At 53.1% G+C, this 25952-nt stretch overlaps 2 protein-coding genes across 2 annotated transcripts in view; one reads left to right on the top strand and one right to left on the bottom strand.

Annotated features, from left to right (window-relative positions):
* Positions 1 to 1313: 1313 nt before the first annotated feature.
* On the top strand, positions 1314 to 16332 carry FAM131C (family with sequence similarity 131 member C). Its single transcript, XM_069742062.1, has 6 exons — positions 1314 to 1892; positions 7130 to 7278; positions 7702 to 7795; positions 12945 to 13127; positions 13247 to 13357; positions 15708 to 16332. Exons 1-6 carry the CDS (start codon positions 1871 to 1873, stop codon positions 16028 to 16030), a joined length of 882 nt encoding a protein of 293 aa, XP_069598163.1. The 5' UTR covers positions 1314 to 1870; the 3' UTR covers positions 16031 to 16332.
* A 416-nt stretch (positions 16333 to 16748) lies between these two features.
* LOC138651669 (chloride channel protein ClC-Kb-like) overlaps positions 16749 to 25952 on the bottom strand; it is a 74089-nt gene continuing 64885 nt past the window's right edge. The window contains exons 15-21 of the mRNA XM_069742056.1: positions 25780 to 25890; positions 24968 to 25181; positions 24762 to 24895; positions 24524 to 24621; positions 22182 to 22250; positions 22006 to 22092; positions 16749 to 19140 (exon numbers count right to left, since the gene is read on the bottom strand). Of these exons, the coding sequence (XP_069598157.1) occupies positions 19102 to 19140; positions 22006 to 22092; positions 22182 to 22250; positions 24524 to 24621; positions 24762 to 24895; positions 24968 to 25181; positions 25780 to 25890 (752 nt within the window). The 3' untranslated portion in view covers positions 16749 to 19101. The remainder of the gene's footprint in view (positions 19141 to 22005; positions 22093 to 22181; positions 22251 to 24523; positions 24622 to 24761; positions 24896 to 24967; positions 25182 to 25779; positions 25891 to 25952) is intronic.

Genomic DNA, 25952 nt, shown 5'->3' with positions numbered 1-25952 from the left:
GGGGCAGTATTATAGTAGTTATATTCTTGTACATAGGGGCAGTATTATAGTAGTTATATTCTTGTACATAGGGGCAGTATTATAGTAGTTATATTCTTGTACATAGGAGCAGTATTATAGTAGTTATATTCTTGTACATAGGGGCAGTATTATAGTAGTTATATTCTTGTACATAGGGGCAGTATTATAGTAGTTATATTCTTGTATATAGGGAGCAGTATTATAGTAGTTATATTCTTGTACATAGGAGCAGTATTATAGCAGTTATATTCTTGTACATAGGAGCAGTATTGTAGTAGTTATATTCTTGTACATAGGGGCAGTATTATAGTAGTTATATTCTTGTACATAGGGGCAGTATTATAGTAGTTATATTCTTGTACATAGGGGCAGTATTGTAGTAGTTATATTCTTGTACATAGGGGCAGTATTGTAGTAGTTATATTCTTGTACATAGGGGCAGTATTATAGTAGTTATATTCTTGTACATAGGAGCAGTATTATAGCAGTTATATTCTTGTACATAGGAGCAGTATTGTAGTAGTTATATTCTTGTACATAGGGGCAGTATTATAGTAGTTATATTCTTGTACATAGGGGCAGTATTATAGTAGTTATATTCTTGTACATAGGGGCAGTATTGTAGTAGTTATATTCTTGTACATAGGGGCAGTATTGTAGTAGTTATATTCTTGTACATAGGGGCAGTATTATAGTAGTTATATTCTTGTACATAGGGGCAGTATTATAGTAGTTATATTCTTGTACATAGGGGCAGTATTATAGTAGTTATATTCTTGTACATAGGAGCAGTATTATAGTAGTTATATTCTTGTACATAGGGGCAGTATTATAGTAGTTATATTCTTGTACATAGGGGCAGTATTATAGTAGTTATATTCTTGTATATAGGGAGCAGTATTATAGTAGTTATATTCTTGTACATAGGAGCAGTATTATAGCAGTTATATTCTTGTACATAGGAGCAGTATTGTAGTAGTTATATTCTTGTACATAGGGGCAGTATTATAGTAGTTATATTCTTGTACATAGGGGCAGTATTATAGTAGTTATATTCTTGTACATAGGGGCAGTATTATAGTAGTTATATTCTTGTACATAGGGGCAGTATTGTAGTAGTTATAATCTTGTACATAGGAGCAGTATTATAGTAGTTATATTCTTGTACATAGGGGCAGTATTATAGTAGTTATATTCTTGTACATAGGGGCAGTATTGTAGTAGTTATATTCTTGTACATAGGGGCAGTCTTGTTTCTGACATTACATGGTGTTTGTGGCACTGATTGCAGTATAATGGCCGCTGCTGTCAGGTGGGTCAGGTGTGTTCTCGGTTCCGGCACTCCGCCGCCTGGTGACAGCCTCTTTGGATGGCTGCTGCCTGTTGCTGCTGCCCTGGAGGACACGTCGCCTTTCTCTCTGGAGGATCAGCTGTCACCTCCGCAGATGAGGCCGGATCCTTCCCCGGTTACACGACAAACCCTCCCAAAGAGGAGAGAGGGGCGGAATCTGCAGCCGAGCACCGGAGCTGGTCGATGTGACGCCGGTTCCCAGTAGAATCTGTGCCGGAATCTTCCTCCCTGGCGCTGCCATGTCTGTCAGACCCTCCGAACTGACCCCCTGCCAACCGCAGCCAGGAATCTGCGCTGCACGGACCAGGTGAAGGCGGCGGCCAGATGTCCTCGACTCCCTGCGACAAGGAGACCCCCGGATCCACGGAGCCCCTCCGACCTCCTCCATTCACCATGTTGGGACTTGGACATTTGGGGGAAACAGTGACCCCACAGAGCTGACTCCCCCCTCCCCCCCCCCCCCCCCCCCCCCGGGTCAATGGCACACAGGTCACCACTATGGGCTCATGTATCTCTAAAGGTAGGTGAGCGGGAAAGGGTTAATGCAGAGTGATGGAGACGATGAATGAGAAGTCAAAGTGACTGTAACCTTCAGTCAGGAGAAAGAGACCCCCGAGCAGAGACCCCCGAGCCTCACACCGAGGCTGCTGGGAAGTGAGGACACAACCTGTTGTATGGAGGACAAACAATGATAATACAGTGTGTTACATAGGACTGCAGGTGACATCTACATTATCTGTACTCAGGGAGTTATCACTGTGTTATCTGTGGTGTTACATAGGACTGCAGGTGACATCTACATTATCTGTACTCAGGGAGTTATCACTGTGTTATCTGTGGTGTTACATAGGACTGCAGGTGACATCTACATTATCTGTACTCAGAGAGATATCACTGTGTTATCTGTGGTGTTACATAGGACTGCAGGTGACATCTACTACATTATCTGCACTCAGAGAGATATCACTGTGTTATCTGTGGTGTTACATAGGACTGCAGGTGACCTCTACATTATCTGTACTCAGGGAGTTATCACTGTGTTATCTGTGGTGTTACATAGGACTGCAGGTGACATCTACTACATTATCTGTACTCAGGGAGTTATCACTGTGTTATCTGTGGTGTTACATAGGACTGCAGGTGACATCTACATTATCTGTACTCAGGGAGTTATCACTGTGTTATCTGTGGTGTTACATAGGACTGCAGGTGACATCTACTACATTATCTGTACTCAGAGAGTTATCACTGTGTTATCTGTGGTGTTACATAGGACTGCAGGTGACATCTACTACATTATCTGTGGTGTTACATAGGACTGCAGGTGACATCTACATTATCTGTACTCAGGGAGTTATCACTGTGTTATCTGTGGTGTTACATAGGACTGCAGGTGACATCTACTACATTATCTGTACTCAGGGAGTTATCACTGTGTTATCTGTGGTGTTACATAGGACTGCAGGTGACATCTACATTATCTGTACTCAGGGAGTTATCACTGTGTTATCTGTGGTGTTACATAGGACTGCAGGTGATATCTACTACATTATCTGTACTCAGAGTTATCACTGTGTTATCTGTGGTGTTACATAGGACTGCAGGTGACATCTACTACATTATCTGTACTGAGAGAGATATCACTGTGTTATCTGTGGTGTTACATAGGACTGCAGGTGACATCTACTACATTATCTGTGGTGTTACATAGGACTGCAGGTGACATCTACTACATTATCTGTGGTGTTACATAGGACTGCAGGTGACCTCTACATTATCTGTGGTGTTACATAGGACTGCAGGTGACATCTACATTATCTGTACTCAAAACCGCAAAATTAATGAACACGCTGCGTTTTTTACCGCGATGTGTTTTTTTGTAGAAAAAAACGCATCATGTGCACAAAACATGCGGAATTCATTCTAAATGATGGGATGCTTATTGTATGTGGTTTTTTTTGCGGTTTTATAGCGTTTTTATCGGGAAAAGCTGTGGAAAAAAACGCGAAAAAACCGCACCGTGTGCACACAGCCTTACACTGCACTGTATGATGTTATATCTGTCTGTGTGCATGATGCGTGCAGGGTGATGTCTCCTGGTGACGCGGTTTCGTCATGTGAGGTTGTTTGTATATTTCATGTATTGTGCGTATCTGCGTTGCCATGGAAACTCCCTGCTGTCTCCCCGCCACCTCTGTACTGTATGTGCACAGGAGAAGCTTCATAGACTGCAGCTGTCAGAGTCAATATAAAGAATTGTCGCATCATATAATCTACAGAGTGTAATAATACAATATAATCCTCCACTACAGGGCACCGTGTAATACAGTCTACACCTGTCACATAACTATTCCTCTTCCTGCCGCCTTCAACTCAAAAATATTTCACAGATCCGTACAATCCTCAACCATGAATCTGCAAAAACCCCTAGTCCATGCCCTCATCATCTCCCGCCTTGACTACTGCTACCTCCTGCTCTGTGGCCTCCCCTCTAACACTCTCGCACCCCTCCAATCTATTCTAAACTCTGCTGCCCGACTAATCCACCTGTCCCCCCGCTATTCCCCGGCCTCTCCCCTCTGTCAATCCCTTCACTGGCTCCCCATTACCCAGAGACTCCATCACAAAACCCTAACCATGACGTACAAAGCCATCCACAACCTGTCTCCTCCATACATCTGTGACCTTGTCTCCCGGTACTTACCTACACGCAACCTCCGATCCTCACAAGATCTCCTTCTCTACTCCCCTCTTATCTCCTCTTCCCACAATCGCATACAAGATTTCTCTCGCGTATCCCCCCTACTCTGGAACCCTCTACCACAACACATCAGACTCTCGCCTACCATAGAAACCTTCAAAAAGAACCTGAAGACCCACCTCTTCAGACAAGCCTACAACCTGCAGTAACCACCGATCGACCAAACCGCTGCATGACCAGCTCTACCCTCACCTACTGTATCCTCACCCATCCCTTGTAGATTGTGAGCCTTCGCGGGCAGGGTCCTCTCTCCTCCTGTATCCTCACCCATCCCTTGTAGATTGTGAGCCCTCGCGGGCAGGGTCCTCTCTCCTCCTGTATCCTCACCCATCCCCTGCAGACTGTGAGCCTTCGCGGGCAGGGTCCTCTCTCCTCCTGTATCCTCACCCATCCCTTGTAGATTGTGAGCCCTCGCGGGCAGGGTCCTCTCTCCTCCTGTATCCTCACCCATCCCCTGCAGACTGTGAGCCTTCGCGGGCAGGGTCCTCTCTCCTCCTGTATCCTCACCCATCACTTGTAGATTGTGAGCCCTCGCGGGCAGGGTCCTCTCTCCTCCTGTATCCTCACCCATCCCTTGTAGATTGTGAGCCCTCGCGGGCAGGGTCCTCTCTCCTCCTGTATCCTCACCCATCCCCTGCAGACTGTGAGCCTTCGCAGGCAGGGTCCTCTCTCCTCCTGTATCCTCACCCATCACTTGTAGATTGTGAGCCCTCGCGGGCAGGGTCCTCTCTCCTCCTGTATCCTCACCCATCCCCTGCAGACTGTGAGCCTTCGCGGGCAGGGTCCTCTCTCCTCCTGTATCCTCACCCATCACTTGTAGATTGTGAGCCCTCGCGGGCAGGGTCCTCTCTCCTCCTGTATTCTCACCCATCCCTTGTAGATTGTGAGCCCTCGCGGGCAGGGTCCTCTCTCCTCCTGTATTCTCACCCATCCCTTGTAGATTGTGAGCCCTCGCGGGCAGGGTCCTCTCTCCTCCTGTATCCTCACCCATCCCCTGCAGACTGTGAGCCTTCGCGGGCAGGGTCCTCTCTCCTCCTGTATCCTCACCCATCACTTGTAGATTGTGAGCCCTCGCGGGCAGGGTCCTCTCTCCTCCTGTATCATCACCCATCCCTTGTAGATTGTGAGCCTTCGCGGGCAGGGTCCTCCCTCCTCCTGTATCCTCACCCATCCCTTGTAGATTGTGAGCCCTCGTGGGCAGGGTCCTCTCTCCTCCTGTATTCTCACCCATCCCCTGTAGATTGTGAGCCCTCGCGGGCAGGGTCCTCTCTCCTCCTGTATCCTCACCCATCCCCTGTAGATTGTGAGCCTTCGCGGGCAGGGTCCTCTCTCCTCCTGTATCCTCACCCATCACTTGTAGATTGTGAGCCCTCGCGGGCAGGGTCCTCTCTCCTCCTGTATCCTCACCCATCCCCTGTAGATTGTGAGCCCTCGCGGGCAGGGTCCTCTCTCCTCCTGTATCCTCACCCATCCCTTGTAGATTGTGAGCCCTCGTGGGCAGGGTCCTCTCTCCTCCTGTATTCTCACCCATCCCCTGTAGATTGTGAGCCCTCGCGGGCAGGGTCCTCTCTCCTCCTGTATCCTCACCCATCCCCTGTAGATTGTGAGCCTTCGCGGGCAGGGTCCTCTCTCCTCCTGTATCCTCACCCATCACTTGTAGATTGTGAGCCCTCGCGGGCAGGGTCCTCTCTCCTCCTGTATCCTCACCCATCACTTGTAGATTGTGAGCCCTCGCGGGCAGGGTCCTCTCTCCTCCTGTATTCTCACCCATCCCCTGTAGATTGTGAGCCCTCGCGGGCAGGGTCCTCTCTCCTCCTGTATCCTCACCCATCACTTGTAGATTGTGAGCCCTCGCGGGCAGGGTCCTCTCTCCTCCTGTATCCTCACCCATCACTTGTAGATTGTGAGCCCTCGCGGGCAGGGTCCTCTCTCCTCCTGTATCCTCACCCATCCCTTGTAGATTGTGAGCCCTCGCGGGCAGGGTCCTCTCTCCTCCTGTATTCTCACCCATCCCCTGTAGATTGTGAGCCCTCGCGGGCAGGGTCCTCTCTCCTCCTGTATCCTCACCCATCACTTGTAGATTGTGAGCCCTCGCGGGCAGGGTCCTCTCTCCTCCTGTATCCTCACCCATCACTTGTAGATTGTGAGCCCTCGCGGGCAGGGTCCTCTCTCCTCCTGTATCCTCACCCATCCCTTGTAGATTGTGAGCCCTCGCGGGCAGGGTCCTCTCTCCTCCTGTATCCTCACCCATCCCTTGTAGATTGTGAGCCCTCGCGGGCATGGTCCTCTCTCCTCCTGTATCCTCACCCATCCCTTGTAGATTGTGAGCCCTCGCGGGCAGGGTCCTCTCTCCTCCTGTATCCTCACCCATCACTTGTAGATTGTGAGCCCTCGCGGGCAGGGTCCTCTCTCCTCCTGTATTCTCACCCATCCCTTGTAGATTGTGAGCCCTCGCGGGCAGGGTCCTCTCTCCTCCTGTATCCTCACCCATCCCTTGTAGATTGTGAGCCCTCGCGGGCAGGGTCCTCTCTCGATATAATACCGCGGTCTATAATACTGATATAATACAGCGGTCTATAATACTGATATAATACCGCGGTCTATAATACAGATATAATACCGCGGTCTATAATACTGATATAATACCGCGGTCTATAATACTGATATAATACCGCGGTCTATAATACTGATATAATACCGCGGTCTATAATACTGATATAATACCGCGGTCTATAATACTGATATAATACCGCGGTCTATAATACTGATATAATACCGCGGTCTATAATACTGATATAATACCGCGGTCTATAATACTGATATAATGCTGCGGTCTCTGCTCTTCCTGGACAGATAACGTTACGCCGCTCAGTTCAGTCTCCGTTGTTTTCTGCCAGTTCTGGAGTACAGGGAGCAGAGGGTTTTGGGGGCCGCACTTCTTACTCTTGGAGTTTGGGGGTCTCTGTCCTGGTTTCAGTGTTTTCCTTCTTTTGCAGAGTTTTTCTTCACTGGACACAAAGAATTTCACTTCTCCACCAAAAACACAAAACTGAGCTGCCCCACAGTGTTCTCTCCGGAAATACCACCAGAGGGCGCCGCACCCACCGACAGCGCAGAGGAGGATGAGGAGGACGTGCTGGGGCAGGTGAGGAGAGGGATGGGGCAAGTGAGGAGAGGGATGGGGCCGGTGAGGAGAGGGATGGGGCAGGTGAGGAGAGGGATGGGGCCGGTGAGGAGAGGGATGGGGCAAGTGAGGAGAGGGATGGGGCCGGTGAGGAGAGGGATGGGGCCGGTGAGGAGACGGATGGGGCCGGTGAGGAGAGGGATGGGGCCGGTGAGGAGAGGGATGGGGCCGGTGAGGAGAGGGATGGGGCAGGTGAGGAGAGGGATGGGGCAGGTGAGGAGAGGGATGGGGCCGGTGAGGAGAGGGATGGGGCCGGTGAGGAGAGGGATGGGGCCGGTGAGGAGAGGGATGGGGCCGGTGAGGAGAGGGATGGGGCCGGTGAGGAGAGGGATGGGGCCGGTGACCCTGCCCCCGCGGTCACCTGACAGCTCTCTTCCTCTACAGACGTGTTACAAGGCGTCCGATGGCTTCATGTGCGACTCCGAGGCGACTTCCGCGAGCTACGAGATCACAGAGCTGGCGACCTCCTCCCTGATCGGTGAGTGTCTGCGCCGGGCCGTGGGGGGGACCGTGGACCGCCCGGCTCCTAATAGCGATATGTTCACTCACAACAGATTGTGCGAATAAAGATGACGAAGACTGTAAAATATAGAATGTATAGAAAATATAGAAACAAGCGACAACATATGCAGAAGCGCAGCACAATGACAGAATTCCACCCTCCTATTACAGCAGCAGCATCGCACACAAAGTGCAGATCAATATTACAGACACGCATTACACGTATAAAAGGAGTGATGAAAGTATATACCAATAGTGCGTGGCTCCGACGCGCGTTTCGCCTGGTGGCTTTCTCAAGGAGTGTGCAAGGGATACAAAGGGCTTTGTCCAGAGGTGGCCCCCGGGGTGAGAGCGGAGGAAGATCAAAGCATCCAAGATCGTTCCCTGGTGTATGGCGGTATTATTATAGAGACATCTGCCGTATTATATGTTATTATATGCTGTGATCGGTGTATGGCAGTATTATTATACAGACATCTGCCGTATTATATGTTATTATATGCTGTGATCAGTGTATGGCGGTATTATTATACAGACATCTGCCGTATTATATGTTATTATATGATGTGATCGCTGTATGGTGGTATTATTATAGAGACATCTGCCGTATTATATGTTATTATATGATGTGATCGCTGTATGGTGGTATTATTATAGAGACATCTGCCGTATTATATGTTATTATATGATGTGATCGCTGTATGGTGGTATTATTATACAGACATCTGCCGTATTATATGTTATTATATGATGTGATCGCTGTATGGTGGTATTATTATAGAGACATCTGCCGTATTATATGTTATTATATGATGTGATCGCTGTATGGTGGTATTATTATAGAGACATCTGCCGTATTATATGTTATTATATGATGTGATCGCTGTATGGTGGTATTATTATAGAGACATCTGCCGTATTATATGTTATTATATGATGTGATCGCTGTATGGTGGTATTATTATAGAGACGCTTTGCACAGAATTTGATATAATCAAATAGTGTGAGCCCATCAACCATCGTCAAGGTGGTCTCATAAAACTGATGGGTCCCTGACCCCCCTGTCCAAATGTGAACACTTACCGAAGGCCAATGTCTGTATGCCTGGGTGACTGTGGACACCTCTGTTCAGCAAAGCCTACATATGGGTTGGCTGGGACCAAGTGTGATGAGATGCCATTAAAAACCACATGGTGGTGGGAGGAGTGCTCAGTCAGTCAGCTAACATAGAAATGACAAAAAAAGACTGGCACATCCAAACTAGTGTGAATAGGTGCATACGAGGAGCCGCTACCTCCATACATGAATATACAAAAAAGGTTACAGACATTGGCCTTTGGTAAGTGTTCACATTTGGACAGGGAGATCAGGGACCCATCAGTTCTGAGACCACCTTGACGACTGGTTGATGGGCTCACACTATTTGATTATATCAAATTCTGTGCAAAGCGTCTCTTAAATATTTTCCTAATGTTCAAAAGCCATTTTGCTATTCATATTTCATATATTTCAGATTAGACATGCTTTTGCACGATAGAGTGTAACCTTTTTTGTATATTTATGTATTGAGGTAGCTGCTCCTGGTATGCACCTATTCACACTAGTTTGGATGTGCGAGTCTTTTTTTGTCATTTCGGTATTATTATAGAGACCATCTGCCGTATTATATGTTGTTATATGCTGTGATCAGTTTATGGGTTTATTATACATTTATTGTATGATGTGATAGGTGTATGGTGGTATTGTACGGTTATTATATGATGCGATAGGTGTATGGTGGTATTATACGGTTATTATATAATGTGATAGGTGTATGGCGGTATTATACGGTTATGATGTGATAGGTGTATGGCGGTATTGTACGGTTATTATATGATGCGATAGGTGTATGGTGGTATTGTACGGTTATTATATAATGTGATAGGTGTATGGCGGTATTATACGGTTATTATATGATGCGATAGGTGTATGGCGGTATTATACGGTTATTATATGATGTGATAGGTGTATGGCGGTATTGTACGGTTATTATATGATGTGATAGGTGTATGGTGGTATTATACGGTTATTATATGATGCGATAGGTGTATGGTGGTATTGTACGGTTATTATATAATGTGATAGGTGTATGGCGGTATTATACGGTTATTATATGATGTGATAGGTGTATGGTGGTATTATACGGTTATTATATGATGTGATAGGTGTATGGTGGTATTATACGGTTATTATATAATGTGATAGGTGTATGGTGGTATTATACGGTTATTATATAATGTGATAGGTGTATGGTGGTATTATACGGTTATTATATGATGTGATAGGTGTATGGTGGTATTGTACGGTTATTATATAATGTGATAGGTGTATGGTGGTATTGTACGGTTATTATATGATGCGATAGGTGTATGGTGGTATTATACGGTTATTATATGATACGATAGGTGTATGGTGGTATTATACGGTTATTATATGATACGATAGGTGTATGGTGGTATTATACGGTTATTATATGATACGATAGGTGTATGGTGGTATTATACGGTTATTATATGATGTGATAGGTGTATGGCGGTATTATACGGTTATTATATGATACGATAGGTGTATGGTGGTATTATACGGTTATTATATGATGTGATAGGTGTATGGTGGTATTATACGGTTATTATATGATACGATAGGTGTATGGTGGTATTATACGGTTATTATATAATGTGATAGGTGTATGGCGGTATTATACGGTTATTATATGATGTGATAGGTGTATGGCGGTATTATACGGTTATTATATGATGCGATAGGTGTATGGTGGTATTATACGGTTATTATATGATACGATAGGTGTATGGTGGTATTATACGGTTATTATATAATGTGATAGGTGTATGGCGGTATTATACGGTTATTATATGATGTCATTGGTGTATGGCGGTATTATACGGTTATTATATGATGCGATAGGTGTATGGCGGTATTATACGGTTATTATATGATACGATAGGTGTATGGTGGTATTATACGGTTATTATATAATGTGATAGGTGTATGGCGGTATTATACGGTTATTATATGATGTGATAGGTGTATGGTGGTATTGTACGGTTATTATATGATGCGATAGGTGTATGGTGGTATTATACGGTTATTATATGATACGATAGGTGTATGGTGGTATTATACGGTTATTATATGATGTGATAGGTGTATGGCGGTATTATACGGTTATTATATAATGTGATAGGTGTATGGCGGTATTATACGGTTATTATATGATGTCATTGGTGTATGGCGGTATTATACGGTTATTATATGATGCGATAGGTGTATGGCGGTATTATACGGTTATTATATGATACGATAGGTGTATGGTGGTATTATACGGTTATTATATGATGTGATAGGTGTATGGTGGTATTATACGGGTATTATATGATGTGATAGGTGTATGGTGGTATTATACGGTTATTATATGATGTGATAGGTGTATGGTGGTATTATACGGTTATTATATGATGTGATAGGTGTATGGCGGTATTATACGGTTATCATATGATGTCATTGGTGTATGGCGGTATTATATGGTTATCATATGATGTCATTGGTGTATGGCGGTATTGTACGGTTATTATATGATGTCATTGGTGTATGGCGGTATTGTACGGTTATTATATGATGTCATTGGTGTATGGCGGTATTATACGGTTATTATATGATGCGATAGGTGTATGGTGGTATTATACGGGTATTATATGATGTGATAGGTGTATGGCGGTATTATACGGTTATTGTATGATGTGATAGGTGTATGGTGGTATTATACGGTTATTATATGATGTGATAGGTGTATGGTGGTATTATATGGTTATTATATGATACGATAGGTGTATGGTGGTGTTATACAGTTATTATATGATGTGATAGGTGTCATTGGTGTATGGCGGTATTGTACGGTTATTATATGATGTCATATGGCGGTATTATACGGTTATTATAATAATCTTTATTTTTATATAGCGCTAACATATTCCGCAGCGCTTTACAGTTTGCACACATTATCATCACTGTCCCCGATGGGGCTCACAATCTAAATTCCCTATCAGTATGTCTTTTTGGAATGTGGGAGGAAACCGGAGAACCCGGAGGAAACCCACGCAAACACGGAGAGAACATACAAACTCTATGCAGATGTTGTCCTGAGTGGGATTAGAACCCAGGACCCCAGCGCTGCAAGGCTGCTGTGCTAACCACTGAGCCACCGTGCTGTCCCTATATGATGTCATTGGTGTATGGCAGTATTATATGGTTATTATATGATGTGATAGGTGTATGGCGGTATTATACGGTTATTATATGATGTCATTGGTGTATGGTGGTATTATACGGTTATTATATGATGTCATTGGTGTATGGCGGTATTATACGGTTATTATAGGATGTAATTGGTGTATGGCGGTATTATACGGTTATTATATGATGTCATTGGTGTATGGCGGTATTATACGGTTATTATATGATATTGGTGTATGGTGGTATTATACGGTTATTATATGATGTCACTGGTGTCTGGCGGTATTGTACGGTTATTATATGATGTCATTGGTGTATGGCGGTATTATACGGTTATTATATGATGTCATTGGTGTATGGCGGTATTATACGGTTATTATATGATGTCATTGGTGTATGGCGGTATTATACGGTTATTATATGATGTCATTGGTGTATGGCGGTATTATACGGTTATTATATGATGTCATTGGTGTATGGCGGTATTATACGGTTATTATATGATGTCATTGGTGTATGGCGGTATTATTTTGGTACTTTATGGCAGTATAATTTTGTCTGACGTTGCATATATTGGCGTCTAGCTCTTTAGAGAGGCATCGGGGGCTTCTTACCTATTTTTCTTTTTGTCCGGGCCCTGTATTTTGCTGCTGCAGTTCAGTGATTACTGTGGACACTGCGTGGATCCGACGCTTCTCATTCTGTGGGACCAGTCCGGTAAGGTGGAGGTCTCCCAGAGTCATGTGACCAGGAGACCCTCAATGGTTATATTATTGGGGTCCCCAGCAGTCGTATGACTCCCGGAGCCCCCTGTGACCTGTGATTTCCGCCTCTAGGTCTGGTACAAACCATAAAAGATCACATCACCAAGCCCACCGCTATGGCCCGCGGACGCGTCGCCCACCTGATCGAGTGGAAAGGCTGGAGCGCCCCCCAATCCGGCTGGGACCCCTCCACAGCCGACGAGGAGCATTACTCAGACCTGACTGATGAGCTGAAGGAAGCACGATTTGCTGCAGGTGAAGTTGGGGGCCACAAGGGTGACGACCACCCCCATCATCCTCACCCTGGGGTCTTCTGGGCCCCTCATTGCAGTGAGCGGTGGTCCGGGCCAGGCTTACCTGTGTCTCTCCCTCAGGGGTCGCGGAGCAGTTCGCCATCACTGAAGCCACGCTCAGCGCCTGGTCCTCCCTGGACGATGAGGAGATGCAGTATGGACTCGGCTCCCAAGAGGTTCGTCAGCAGCAAGGTCAGTCCCGTCCCACGCCATGTCCCAGGGTCCCGCTCACACAGCTGGAGGGGTCGTGACAGTGTGTCCGGCCATGACTCTGACCGGCTCCACTGATACATTGTAACAAGCGCAGCAGTGCCAGGGTTAATGGCGGGGTCCCATCTGCAGCGCTGATTTCCCGGGGCCCGGACCCTCTGGTGACGGCTGAGTGGGTCACATCCCCCACAGCATCGGGGTCTCCAGGACCAGCAGCGGACCCCGGGGGACCGGTCACTGCACCCACCAGGGGACATGTCAGGTGACAGTATACTCCGCATAAGAACCACAACTCCAAGCATGCTCTGATCGCCCCTGCCTACAGCAGCTCTGGGAGTAACTGGAGCAGTGGACAAGATACTAACTGAAATCTGGGGACTCGTCTAACTATAGTGAATGCCATAATGTCACAGCAGAATAGTGACTGCAGCTCTGGAGGTGACTGGAGGATAAGCCATAATGTCACAGCAGAATAGTGAGTGCAGCTCTGGAGGTGACTGGAGGATAAGCCATAATGTCACAGCAGAATAGTGAGTGCAGCTCTGGAGGTGACTGGAGGATAAGCCATAATGTCACAGCAGAATAGTGACTGCAGCTCTAGAGGTGACTGGAGGATAAGACACGATGTCACAGCAGAATAGTGACTGCAGCTCTGGAGTTAATTAGAGGATAAGCTATAATGTCACAGCAGAATAGTGACTGCAGCTCTGGAGGTGATTGGAGGATAAGCCATAATGTAACAGCAGAATAGTGACTGCAGCTCTGGAGGTGATTGGAGGATAAGCTATAATGTCACAGCAGAATAGTGAGTGCAGCTCTGGAGGTGACTGGAGGATAAGCCATAATGTCACAGCAGAATAGTGAGTGCAGCTCTGGAGGTGACTGGAGGATAAGCCATAATTTCACAGCAGAATAGTGACTGCAGCTCTGGAGGTGACTGGAGGATAAGACACGATGTCACAGCAGAATAGTGACTGCAGCTCTAGAGGTGACTGGAGGATAAGACACGATGTCACAGCAGAATAGTGACTGCAGCTCTGGAGTTAATTGGAGGATAAGCTATAATGTCACAGCAGAATAGTGACTGCAGCTCTGGAGGTGATTGGAGGATAAGCCATAATGTAACAGCAGAATAGTGACTGCAGCTCTGGAGGTGATTGGAGGATAAGCTATAATGTCACAGCAGAATAGTGAGTGCAGCTCTGGAGGTGACTGGAGGATAAGACACGATGTAACAGCCAAATAGTGACTGCAGCTCTGGAGGTGACTGGAGGATGAGACATGATGTAACAGCAGAAGTGACTGCAGCTCTGGAGGTGACTGGAGGATAACGCATGATGTAACGGCAGCTCACTATCCATCTATCAGGCGGAGATGATAGGAGTTGTGGATAGGTGGTCTCCCCCTGGTGGTTTCCCCCTGGTGGTTTCCCCCTGGTGGTTTCCCCCTGGTGGTCTCCCCCTGGTGGTCTCCCCCTGGTGGTCTCCCCCTGGTGGTCGCCCCCTGGTGGTCTCCCCCTGGTGGTCTCCCCCTGGTGGTCTCCCCCTGGTGGTCTCCCCCTGGTGGTTTCCCCCTGGTGGTTTCCCCCTGGTGGTTTCCCCCTGGTGGTCTCCCCCTGGTGGTCTCCCCCTGGTGGTCTCCCCCTGGTGGTCTCCCCCTGGTGGTCGCCCCCTGGTGGTCGCCCCCTGGTGGTCTCCCCCTGGTGGTCTCCCCCTGGTGGTCGCCCCCTGGTGGTCTCCCCCTGGTGGTCGCCCCCTGGTGGTCGCCCCCTGGTGGTCTCCCCCTGGTGGTCTCCCCCTGGTGGTCTCCCCCTGGTGGTCTCCCCCTGGTGGTCTCCCCCTGGTGGTCGCCCCCTGGTGGTCGCCCCCTGGTGGTCTCCCCCTGGTGGTCTCCCCCTGGTGGTCGCCCCCTGGTGGTCGCCCCCTGGTGGTCGCCCCCTGGTGGTCGCCCCCTGGTGGTCTCCCCCTGGTGGTCGCCCCCTGGTGGTCGCCCCCTGGTGGTCTCCCCCTGGTGGTCTCCCCCTGGTGGTCGGCCCCTGGTGGTCTCCCCCTGGTGGTCGCCCCCTGGTGGTCTCCCCCTGGTGGTCTCCCCCTGGTGGTCGGCCCCTGGTGGTCGCCCCCTGGTGGTCTCCCCCTGGTGGTCTCCCCCTGGTGGTCGCCCCCTGGTGGTCTCCCCCTGGTGGTCTCCCCCTGGTGGTCTCCCCCTGGTGGTCGCCCCCTGGTGGTCGCCCCCTGGTGGTCGCCCCCTGGTGGTCGCCCCCTGGTGGTCTCCCCCTGGTGGTCGCCCCCTGGTGGTTGCCCCTGGCAGTCTCTTGTCCTCTGTTTTCTTTCAGATCTGGAGGGTCTCTACCTGCAGCGTCGGCTGCTGAGCTTCACTGCGGGGGGCTGCGGCTCTGATCTGGGTGGGAGCCTCCCCGGACTCTCCTGCTCCTCCGCTGTGCCGCCGATGGAGCGATGGGACGTGAGGGAGCCGCGATCCCACCAGTCCGTGTTCCCCGTTCTGTTACTGGGCGGCGGGAGGAGCAGCAGCTCTGACATCTCCAAGGCAGCGGCGGCACCGGAGGGCGAAAGCGCAGCCTGCAAACCGCGTGTGAACAGCTCCCTGCGCTACGTGGACAGCAGCTCGTTATCCGAGGACGAGGTCTTCTACAACTGACTGCCTGCAGCGGTCACTGAGCGTCCTGGGGAGACACTGTGATGGACAGAGCCCTCCTGTCAGCAATATGTCGTCACTAGGAGGGTCCGGCCTCACAGGAGCGTGTCGTGTGGCTCCGCGTCATGTGGCTCCGCGTCGTGACTGTATCGGCCTCTTCTGTTACATCTGATCCACTAAGAAACACGATGATCACAGGATCCCGTGCACGAGAAGCCACAGCGCTCTGACCTCACAGCTGAGGCTTTGTCACTATGTATCAGTCTGAAAAACTCTTTGTAAACTAAAGAGGAATCTGTATCCTGTCCTGAGAGTTTGCTGCAGTGTATCAGTGCAGGTAGCAGTTACCAGGAGAGCTGAGATTTACACTGAGGAATGTGGATATTATCGGTCAGCTGCCGACTAGTCCAGGGCAGATCAGTACAATATGTGGTAGAAAACGAAGATACTCAACAATTTCATCCAGAGTAAAAACCAGTCCCAATTCCCTGACAGCAAGCGGAGACCTGAGCAACATTATCTGTGAGGGAACTAGTGACATCTGGTGTCTGTAACCGGTACTGCAGAGATGGGACTACTAGACTAGTGACATCTGGTGGCTCTATCGGGTACTGCAATGATGTGCGATTTCTACTGCTGTATATGATCTTTGACACAGAGAATTTTTACTTTGTGAGAAGTGGTAATATCACACAATCGTCCTCAATAATCACACGACAAGTAATAATACAAAACCTTTATCCGTCGTACGTGCAGCAATCTGAGCGAAATCTGACACTTATCACTACTATTGAAATTGCAGGACACTGAGAATGATCAGGTGCAGATGAGGAGGCGTCCTCGAAGGATGATCGGGTGTGGGTGAGGAGGCGTCCTCAGAGTGATCGGGTGCGGGTGAGGAGGTGTCCTGAGAACGATCGGGTGCGGGTGAGGAGGCGTCCTCTGAGAGTGATCGGGTGCGGGTGAGGAGGCGTCCTCAGAGTGATCGGGTGTGGGTGAGGTGTCCTGAGAACGATCGGGTGCGGGTGAGGAGGCGTCCTCTGAGAGTGATCGGGTGTGGGTGAGGAGGCGTCCGCTGAGAGTGATCGGGTGCGGGTGAGGAGGCGTCCTCTGAGAGTGATCGGGTGCGGGTGAGGAGGCGTCCGCTGAGAGTGATCGGGTGCGGGTGAGGAGGCGTCCTCTGAGATTGATCGGGTGCGGGTGAGGGGGCGTCCTCAGAGTGATCGGGTGCGGGTGAGGAGGCGTCCTCTGAGAGTGATCGGGTGCGGGTGAGGGGGCGTCCTCTGAGATTGATCGGGTGCGGGTGAGGGGGCATCCTCAGAGTGATCGGGTGCGGGCGAGGAGGCGTCCTCGGAGGACGATCGGGTGCGGGCGAGGAGGCGTCCTCGGAGGACGATCGGGTGCGGGCGAGGAGGCGTCCTCGGAGGACGATCGGGTGCGGGTGAGGAAGCGTCCTCGGAGGACGATCGGGTGCGGGCGAGGAGGCGTCCTCTGAGAGTGATCGGGTGCGGGCGAGGAGGCGTCCGCTGAGAGTGATCGGGTGCGGGCGAGGAGGCGTCCTCGGAGGACGATCGAGTGCGGGCGAGGAGGCGTCCTCGGAGGACGATCGGGTGCGGGCGAGGAGGCGTCCTCGGAGGACGATCGGGTGCGGGCGAGGAGGCGTCCTCGGAGGACGATCGGGTGCGGGCGAGGAGGCGTCCTCGGAGGACGATCGGGTGCGGGCGAGGAGGCGTCCTCGGAGGACGATCGGGTGAGGAGGTGTCCTCGGAGAGTGATCGGGTGCGGGCGAGGAGGCGTCCTCGGAGGACGATCGGGTGCGGGCGAGGAGGCGTCCTCGGAGGACGATCGGGTGCCGGCGAGGAGGCGTCCTCGGAGGACGATCGGGTGCGGGCGAGGAGGCGTCCTCGGAGGACGATCGGGTGCGGGCGAGGAGGCGTCCTCGGAGGACGATCGGGTGCGGGCGAGGAGGCGTCCTCGGAGGACGATCGGGTGCGGGCGAGGAGGCGTCCTCGGAGGACGATCGGGTGCGGGTCATAGTAACCGTCACTTGTGTGGAACGTGTTTCTGGATGCAGGCTGCAGTGTAAAGGAGGGAGGGTTGTTTTTGCTATTATTAGATTTCCCCTCTCATCTGTATCTTGTGTTACTTATGTATAATTTGTAGAGCGACTGGATGAGTAAAGGATAAGAATGTACATGGATATGTGAACATGGCGGCTAGGGATGAGCAATGCGCCTCTCACAGCCCTGGTCCGGCGTCCGGTCCTCACTTCTTCGTTATGACATCATGAGCCCGAGGCCTCCAGGACGTCCGGCCACAGATGTTACATGCAGAGGTGAAGATTGGCCAACACCGAGGACTGGACGTCGCTCCATGGCAATGAGAATTAAAAAGCTGACCTCCAATGCCAACCATCAGGAATGCGTCCATGCTTTACACTGCAGGCTGAGATAGTGAACTCTTCTAATTACAGGGAGATAGCAAATGAGATCCCACATCTTCCCTAAGTGGATCCACTGAGAACGGTGTCTGAGGTGAGGACCAGATCCCACAGCCGCAGACTGGGATCTGCATCTTAAGAGTCTGGGCTGGAGCATTATAACATCCTCAGGGGCGGAGCATTATAACATCACATCCTCAGGGGCGGAGCATTATAACATCCTCAGGGGCGGAGCATTACAACATCACATCCTCAGGGGCGGAGCATTATAATGCTCTGTCTTCTGCAGATGAATGTCAGTCTTTCTAGAATACAAGGTTCTGCAGTTCCGGCGCTTAGTGTCAGTGGAAGGAAACATTCTTCCGGCCGGGTTACAATCGGACCCCTTGTACCGGCACTCCGGGATCTAATCGTTCAGCTGGGCCCCGGACAGGATCTCAGACTGAACAAGATCCAGATTCACTGATGAAGAACTGAAACACAAAGTTTCTGGAAAGTTACAGAAGAGCCTGATGGGAGTTGTGGTTCTTGTGCGCTAACGAGGAGCTTGGTCTTTTCTCCACTCATCACATTCGGGTTCTGCGCTTTGGAGGCTCCAGGGTTCTGAGGTGTCGATCCCGGACCTCCAGCGGCTTCATTTTGGGTTTGCCAGATTCTCGATGGCCGTCCTCATCTGAAATAAGAAATATCCGTCACTGCATCTACAGGGGGCGCCCGCAAGCTGCAAACCTCGCCGCGACTACAGGGGGCGCCCGCGAGCTGCAAACCTCGCCGCGACTACAGGGTGTGCCCGCGAGCTGCAAACCTCGCCGCGACTACAGGGGGCGCCCGCGAGCTGCAAACCTCGACACGTCTGCAGGGGGCGCCCGCGAGGTACAAACCTTATCGCGATTACAGGGGGGCGCCCGCGAGCTGCAAACCTCGCCGCATCTACAGGGGGCGCTCGCGAGCTGCAAACCTCGCCGCGACTACAGGGGGCGCCCGCGAGATGCAAACCTCGACACATCTGCAGGGGGCGCCCGCGAGGTACAAACCTTATTGCGATTACAGGGGGGCGCCCGCGAGCTGCAAACCTCGCCGCGATTACAGGGGGCGCCCGCGAGCTGCAAACCTCGCCGCGTCTACAGGGGGCGCCCGCGAGCTGCAAACCTCATCGCGATTACAGTGGGCGCCCGCGAGCTGCAAACCTCGACACGTCTGCAGGGGACGCCCGCGAGCTGCAAACCTCATCGCAATTACAGGGGACGCCTGCGAGCTGCAAACCTCATCGCGATTACAGGGGGCGCCCGCGAGCTGCAAACCTTATCACGATTACAGGGGGGCGCCCCCGAGCTGCAAACCTCGACACGTCTGCAGGGGGCGCCCACGAGCTGCAAACCTCAGCGATTACAGGGGGCGCCCGCGAGCTGCAAACCTCGACACGTCTGCAGGGGGCGCCCGCGAGGTGCAAACCTTATCGCGATTACAGGGGGGCGCCCGCAAGCTGCAAACCTCGCCGCGACTACAGGGGACACCCGCGATCTGCAAACCTCGCCGCAACTGCAGGGGGCGCCCGCGAGCTACAAACCTCGCCGCGTCTACAGGGGGCGCCCACGAGCTGCGAACCTCGCCGCGTCTACAGGGGGCGCCCGCGAGCTGCGAACCTCGCCGCGTCTACAGGGGGCGCCCGCGAGCTGCAAACCTCGCCACAACTACAGGGGGCGCCCGCGAGCTGCAAACCTCGCCGCGTCTATAGGGGGCGCCCGCGATCTGCAAACCTCGCCGCAACTGCAGGGGGCGCCCGCGAGCTACAAACCTCGCCGCGTCTACAGGGGGCGCCCGCGAGCTGCGAACCTCGCCGCGTCTACAGGGGGCGCCCGCGAGCTGCGAACCTCGCCGCGTCTACAGGGGGCGCCCGCGAGCTGTGAACCTCGCCGCGACTACAGGGGACGCCCGCGAGCTGCGAACCTCGCCGCGTCTACAGGGGGCGCCCGCGAGCTGCAAACCTCGCCACAACTACAGGGGGCGCCCGCGAGCTGCAAACCTCGCCGCGTCTACAGGGGGCGCCCGCGAGCTGCAAACCTCGACACGTCTGCAGGGGACGCCCACGAGCTGCAAACCTCAGCGATTACAGGGGGCGTCCGCAAGCTGCAAACCTCGCCGCGACTACAGGGGACACCCGCGATCTGCAAACCTCGCCGCAACTGCAGGGGGCGCCCGCGAGCTACAAACCTCGCCGCGTCTACAGGGGGCGCCCGCGAGCTGCGAACCTCGCCGCGTCTACAGGGGGCGCCCGCGAGCTGCGAACCTCGCCGCGTCTACAGGGGGCGCCCGCGAGCTGTGAACCTCGCCGCGACTACAGGGGACGCCCGCGAGCTGCGAACCTCGCCGCGTCTACAGGGGGCGCCCGCGAGCTGCAAACCTCGCCACAACTACAGGGGGCGCCCGCGAGCTGCAAACCTCGCCGCGTCTACAGGGGGCGCCCGCGAGCTGCAAACCTCGCTGCAACTGCAGGGGGCGCCCGCGAGCTGAAAACCTCGCCGCGATTACAGGGGGCGCCCGCGAGCTGCAAACCTCGACGCGACTGCAGGGGGCGCCCGCGAGCTGCAAACCTCGCCGCGACTACAGGGGGCGCCCGCGAGCTGCAAACCTCGACACGTCTGCAGGGGACGCCCGCGAGCTGCAAACCTCATCGCGATTACAGGGGACGCCCGCGAGCTGCAAACCTCATCGCGATTACAGGGGGCGCCCGCGAGCTGCAAACCTCGCCGCGATTACAGGGGGCGCCCGCGAGCTGCAAACCTCGACACGTCTGCAGGGGACGCCCGCGAGCTGCAAACCTCATCGCAATTACAGGGGATGCCTGCGAGCTGCAAACCTCATCGCGATTACAGGGGGCGCCCGCGAGCTGCAAACCTCATCGCGATTACAGGGGGCGCCCGCGAGCTGCAAACCTCGCCGCGATTACAGGGGGCGCCCGCGAGCTGCAAACCTCGACACGTCTGCAGGGGACGCCCGCGAGCTGCAAACCTCATCGCAATTACAGGGGATGCCTGCGAGCTGCAAACCTCATCGCGATTACAGGGGGCGCCCGCGAGCTGCAAACCTCATCGCGATTACAGGGGGCGCCCGCGAGCTGCAAACCTCATCGCGATTACAGGGGACGCCCGCGATCTGCAAACCTCGACATGTCTGCAGGGGGCGTCCGCGAGCTGCAAACCTCGCCGTGACTACAGGGGGCGCCCGCAAGCTGCAAACCTCGACACGTCTGCAGGGGGCGCCCGCGATCTGCAAACCTCGACACGTCTGCAGGGGGCGTCCGCGAGCTGCAAACCTCATCGCGATTACAGGGGGCGCCCGCGAGCTGCAAACCTCGACACGTCTGCAGGGGGCACCCGCGATCTGCAAACCTCGACACGTCTGCAGGGGGCGTCCGCGAGCTGCAAACCTCATCGCGATTACAGGGGGCGCCCGCGAGCTGCAATCATATACACTAACACCATTACAGATGAGAGGGGGGCACAAATTTTCCTGATAAGTAGAAAAGACTGTGACGAACCTCCTTCCGGGTGACGCAGCCGACAATCTTCCCGAACTCCGTGACGAAGGCTTGCTGCAGGTTGAGCAGCACAAAGAGGTGATGAGCCTGAGGAGGGGGATGATGAGGGTTATACGGGGCCTGTGGGGAGTTGTCACCTGGAGGTTTATGTCTCCCGTCATCTCAGGAGTCCTCACCTCGTGTAAAGACGTCCAGGACGACAGCTGGAACGTGACCGGATCAATGCTGAATCCATCACTCAGACCCTGCGGAGAGGACACATCGTACTCTAGTCACATCCAAAGCTGTAGTTCATCTCACTGAAGCCCCTATGCTGTCCTCTTACCTTGTGCTTGGGGCCCCTGTTCAGGGTCTGTACAGAGCGTGGCCCCGGCGGTGCCCTCTTACACCGTGCTTGGGGCCCCTGTTCAGGGTCTGTACAGAGTGTGGCCCCGGCGGTGCCCTCTTACCTTGTGCTCAGGGGCCCCTGGTTCAGTGCACAGTGTAGCTTAGACAGTGCCCTCTTACCCCGTGCTCGGGGCCCCTGTTCAGGGTCTGTACAGAGTGGGGGCCCTACAGTGCCCTCTTACCTTGTGCTCAGGGGCCCCTGGTTGAGGGCACAGAGCGTGGCCCAGGCAGTGCCCTCTTACCCCGTGCTCGGGGCCCCTGTTCAGGGTCTGTACAGAGTGTGGCCCCGGCAGTGCCCTCTTACCTTGTGCTCAGGGGCCCCTGGTTCAGTGCACAGTGTGGCCCCAGCGGTGCCCTCTTACCCCGTGCTCGGGGCCCCTGTTCAGTGTCTGTACAGAGTGTGGCCCCGGCGGTGCCCTCTTACCTTGTGCTCAGGGGCCCCTGTTCAGGGCCTGTACAGAGTGTGGCCCCGGCAGTGCCCTCTTACCTTGTGCTCAGGGGCCCCTGGTTCAGTGCACAGAGCGTGGCCCAGGCAGTGCCCTCTTACCCCGTGCTCGGGGCCCCTGTTCAGTGTCTATACAGAGTGTGGCCCAGGCAGTGCCCTCTTACCCCGTGCTCGGGGCCCCTGTTCAGGGTCTGCACAGAGTGTGGCCCCTACAGTGCCCTCTTACCTTGTGCTCAGGGGCCCCTGGTTCAGTGCACAGTGTGGCCCCGGCGGTGCCCTCTTACCTTGTGCTCGGGGGCCCCTGTTCAGGGTCTGCACAGAGTGTGGCCCCTACAGTGCCCTCTTACCTTGTGCTCAGGGGCCCCTGGTTCAGTGCACAGTGTGGCCCCGGCGGTGCCCTCTTACCTTGTGCTCGAGGCCCCTGTTCAGGGTCTGTACAGAGTGTGGCCCCTACAGTGCCCTCTTACCTTGTGCTCAGGGGCCCCTGGTTCAGTGCACAGTGTGGCCCCGGCGGTGCCCTCTTACCTTGTGCTCGAGGCCCCTGTTCAGGGTCTGTACAGAGTGTGGCCCCTACAGTGCCCTCTTACCTTGTGCTCGGGGCCCCTGTTCAGGGTCTGTACAGAGTGTGGCCCCGGCAGTGCCCTCTTACCTTGTGCTCGGGGCCCCTGTTCAGGGTCTGCACAGAGTGTGGCCCCTACAGTGCCCTCTTACCTTGTGCTCAGGGGCCCCTGTTCAGGGTCTGTACAGAATGTGGCCCCTACAGTGCCCTCTTACCTTGTGCTCGAGGGCCCCTGTTCAGGGTCTGTACAGAGCGTGGCCCCGGCGGTGCCCTCTTACCTTGTGCTCAGGGGCCCCTGTTCAGGGTCTGCACAGAGTGTGGCCCCTACAGTGCCCTCTTACCTTGTGCTCAGGGGCCCCTGGTTCAGTGCACAGTGTGGCCCCGGTGGTGCCCTCTTACCTTGTGCTCGAGGCCCCTGTTCAGGGTCTGTACAGAGTGTGGCCCCTACAGTGCCCTCTTACCTTGTGCTCAGGGGCCCCTGGTTCAGTGCACAGTGTGGCCCCGGCGGTGCCCTCTTACCTTGTGCTCAGGGGCCCCTGGTTCAGTGCACAGTGTGGCCCCGGCGGTGCCCTCTTACCTTGTGCTCGGGGGCCCCTGTTCAGGGTCTGTACAGAGTGTGGCCCCTACAGTGCCCTCTTACCTTGTGCTCGAGGGCCCCTGTTCAGGGTCTGTACAGAGTGTGGCCCCTACAGTGCCCTCTTACCTTGTGCTCAGGGGCCCCTGTTCAGGGTCTGCACAGAGTGTGGCCCCTACAGTGCCCTCTTACCTTGTGCTCAGGGGCCCCTGGTTCAGTGCACAGTGTGGCCCCGGCGGTGCCCTCTTACCTTGTGCTCGGGGGCCCCTGTTCAGGGTCTGCACAGAGTGTGGCCCCTACAGTGCCCTCTTACCTTGTGCTCAGGGGCCCCTGGTTCAGTGCACAGTGTGGCCCCGGCGGTGCCCTCTTACCTTGTGCTCGGGGCCCCTGTTCAGGGTCTGTACAGAGTGTGGCCCCTACAGTGCCCTCTTACCTTGTGCTCAGGGGCCCCTGGTTCAGTGCACAGTGTGGCCCCGGCGGTGCCCTCTTACCTTGTGCTCGGGGCCCCTGTTCAGGGTCTGTACAGAATGTGGCCCCTACAGTGCCCTCTTACCTTGTGCTCAGGGGCCCCGGGCTCCTGCTTGGCCTCGTGTGTCTCCAGGAAGCTGATGAGACGACTTCTCTGCACGGTGCCGACCAAGACTCGAGTTTCTGTTGGAGAAACATTGAGAATATTCAGTGCAGCGTTTACATCAGCGACCCCCGCACTGGGACTACAACTCTCAGCAGACACTGTCAGGGCATGATGGGAGCTGTAGTCCTGCACCCCGTGCTCCGCGCCGCTCACACACCCGTGTTGTCCACCACCGGGAACGCTGTGTCGTCGGAGGATGTGATGACCTGCAGGACGCGGTGGAAGTCGGCGTCTCGGGGCAGCAGTTCCAGGTCCGTCCTCATGAACTCCTGGGTCTTCACCTTGTAGGAGCTGTGAAGGGGCGGCCGGAGGTTACACGACGGCGCCGTCACCCCCACGGTCCCCGGGATATGCACCACCTACTTTATCTGGCGGTTACGGATCCGCGGCAGGTACGGCAGCTTCTTCACAATGATGGTCCCGTCATAGAACGACGGCTGGAACTTCTGGGCGATGGCGTTGGCGATCAGCACCGAGAGGATGACCGGGAGCATGTGCGCGATCTGACCCGTAGCCTCGAACACCAGGAGCGCGGTGGAGAGCGTGTGCGTCACTGCCCCCGAGTACGCCGCGGCACCTAACGGGAGAGATGCAGGTGACAACACTCCAGTCCCAGCCAAAGCTGCAACCAAAGCGAAGCTGGAGCTGCTGCACGGACATCCCATAATGCACAGCTCTGCTGGGAGACGTAGGGTATAGACCTCTGTATCTCCCACAATGCACTGCAGGAGTGAGAAGTGAGGTACTGCTCCTGAGAGCTGACAGCAAAGCAGCAAAATACTGACTGCAGCTCTGGAGGATAAGACACGATGTAACAGCAGAATAGTGAGTGCAGCTCTGGAGGATGAGACACGATGTAACGGCAGAATAGTGAGTGCAGCTCTGGAGGATAAGACGTGATGTCACGGCAGAATAGTGAGTGCTGCTCTGGAGGATGAGACCTGATGTAACGGCAGAATAGTGAGTGCAGCTCTGGAGGATAAGATACTATAGTAAATCTCTCGTGAAATACTAGCTAATACTGCATCTGTCTAAGATGGTTTAGTGAATCCTGCATTGAGCGGGGGGGTCGGACATGATGACCTCGGGGGTCCCTTCCATCTCTTATTCTATGAAATCTGTCAGATCTCATCTCTTTGTCACGTTTATCATATATAATATATACAAGGACTCACCGGCTAGAGCGTACCCTCCAGGGATGATGGGGTTAACTACGCCATCAGCGGTGATACCATCTGGGAATATATACGCTATTGTCTCACCCACCAATCGTCCGATGGCGGCTCCTGTGGATGATGAGAGCACACACAGGGATGTTGGTTGTGATATCCGCTCCTTCTCCAGCTTC

This window comes from Ranitomeya imitator, chromosome 10 (assembly GCF_032444005.1).
Source record: "Ranitomeya imitator isolate aRanImi1 chromosome 10, aRanImi1.pri, whole genome shotgun sequence".
Taxonomy (NCBI): Eukaryota; Metazoa; Chordata; class Amphibia; order Anura; family Dendrobatidae; genus Ranitomeya; species Ranitomeya imitator.
This window is presented reverse-complemented; position numbering and strand designations above follow the sequence as displayed.

Coding starts and splice junctions, on each gene's coding strand:
- FAM131C (XM_069742062.1), top strand. CDS start 1,871: ATGGGCTCATGTATCTCTAAAG. Junction 7,796..12,944: donor GGCGACCTCCTCCCTGATCG/GTGAGTGTCTGC, acceptor TTCCGCCTCTAG/GTCTGGTACAAACCATAAAA. Junction 13,358..15,707: donor AGAGGTTCGTCAGCAGCAAG/GTCAGTCCCGTC, acceptor GTTTTCTTTCAG/ATCTGGAGGGTCTCTACCTG.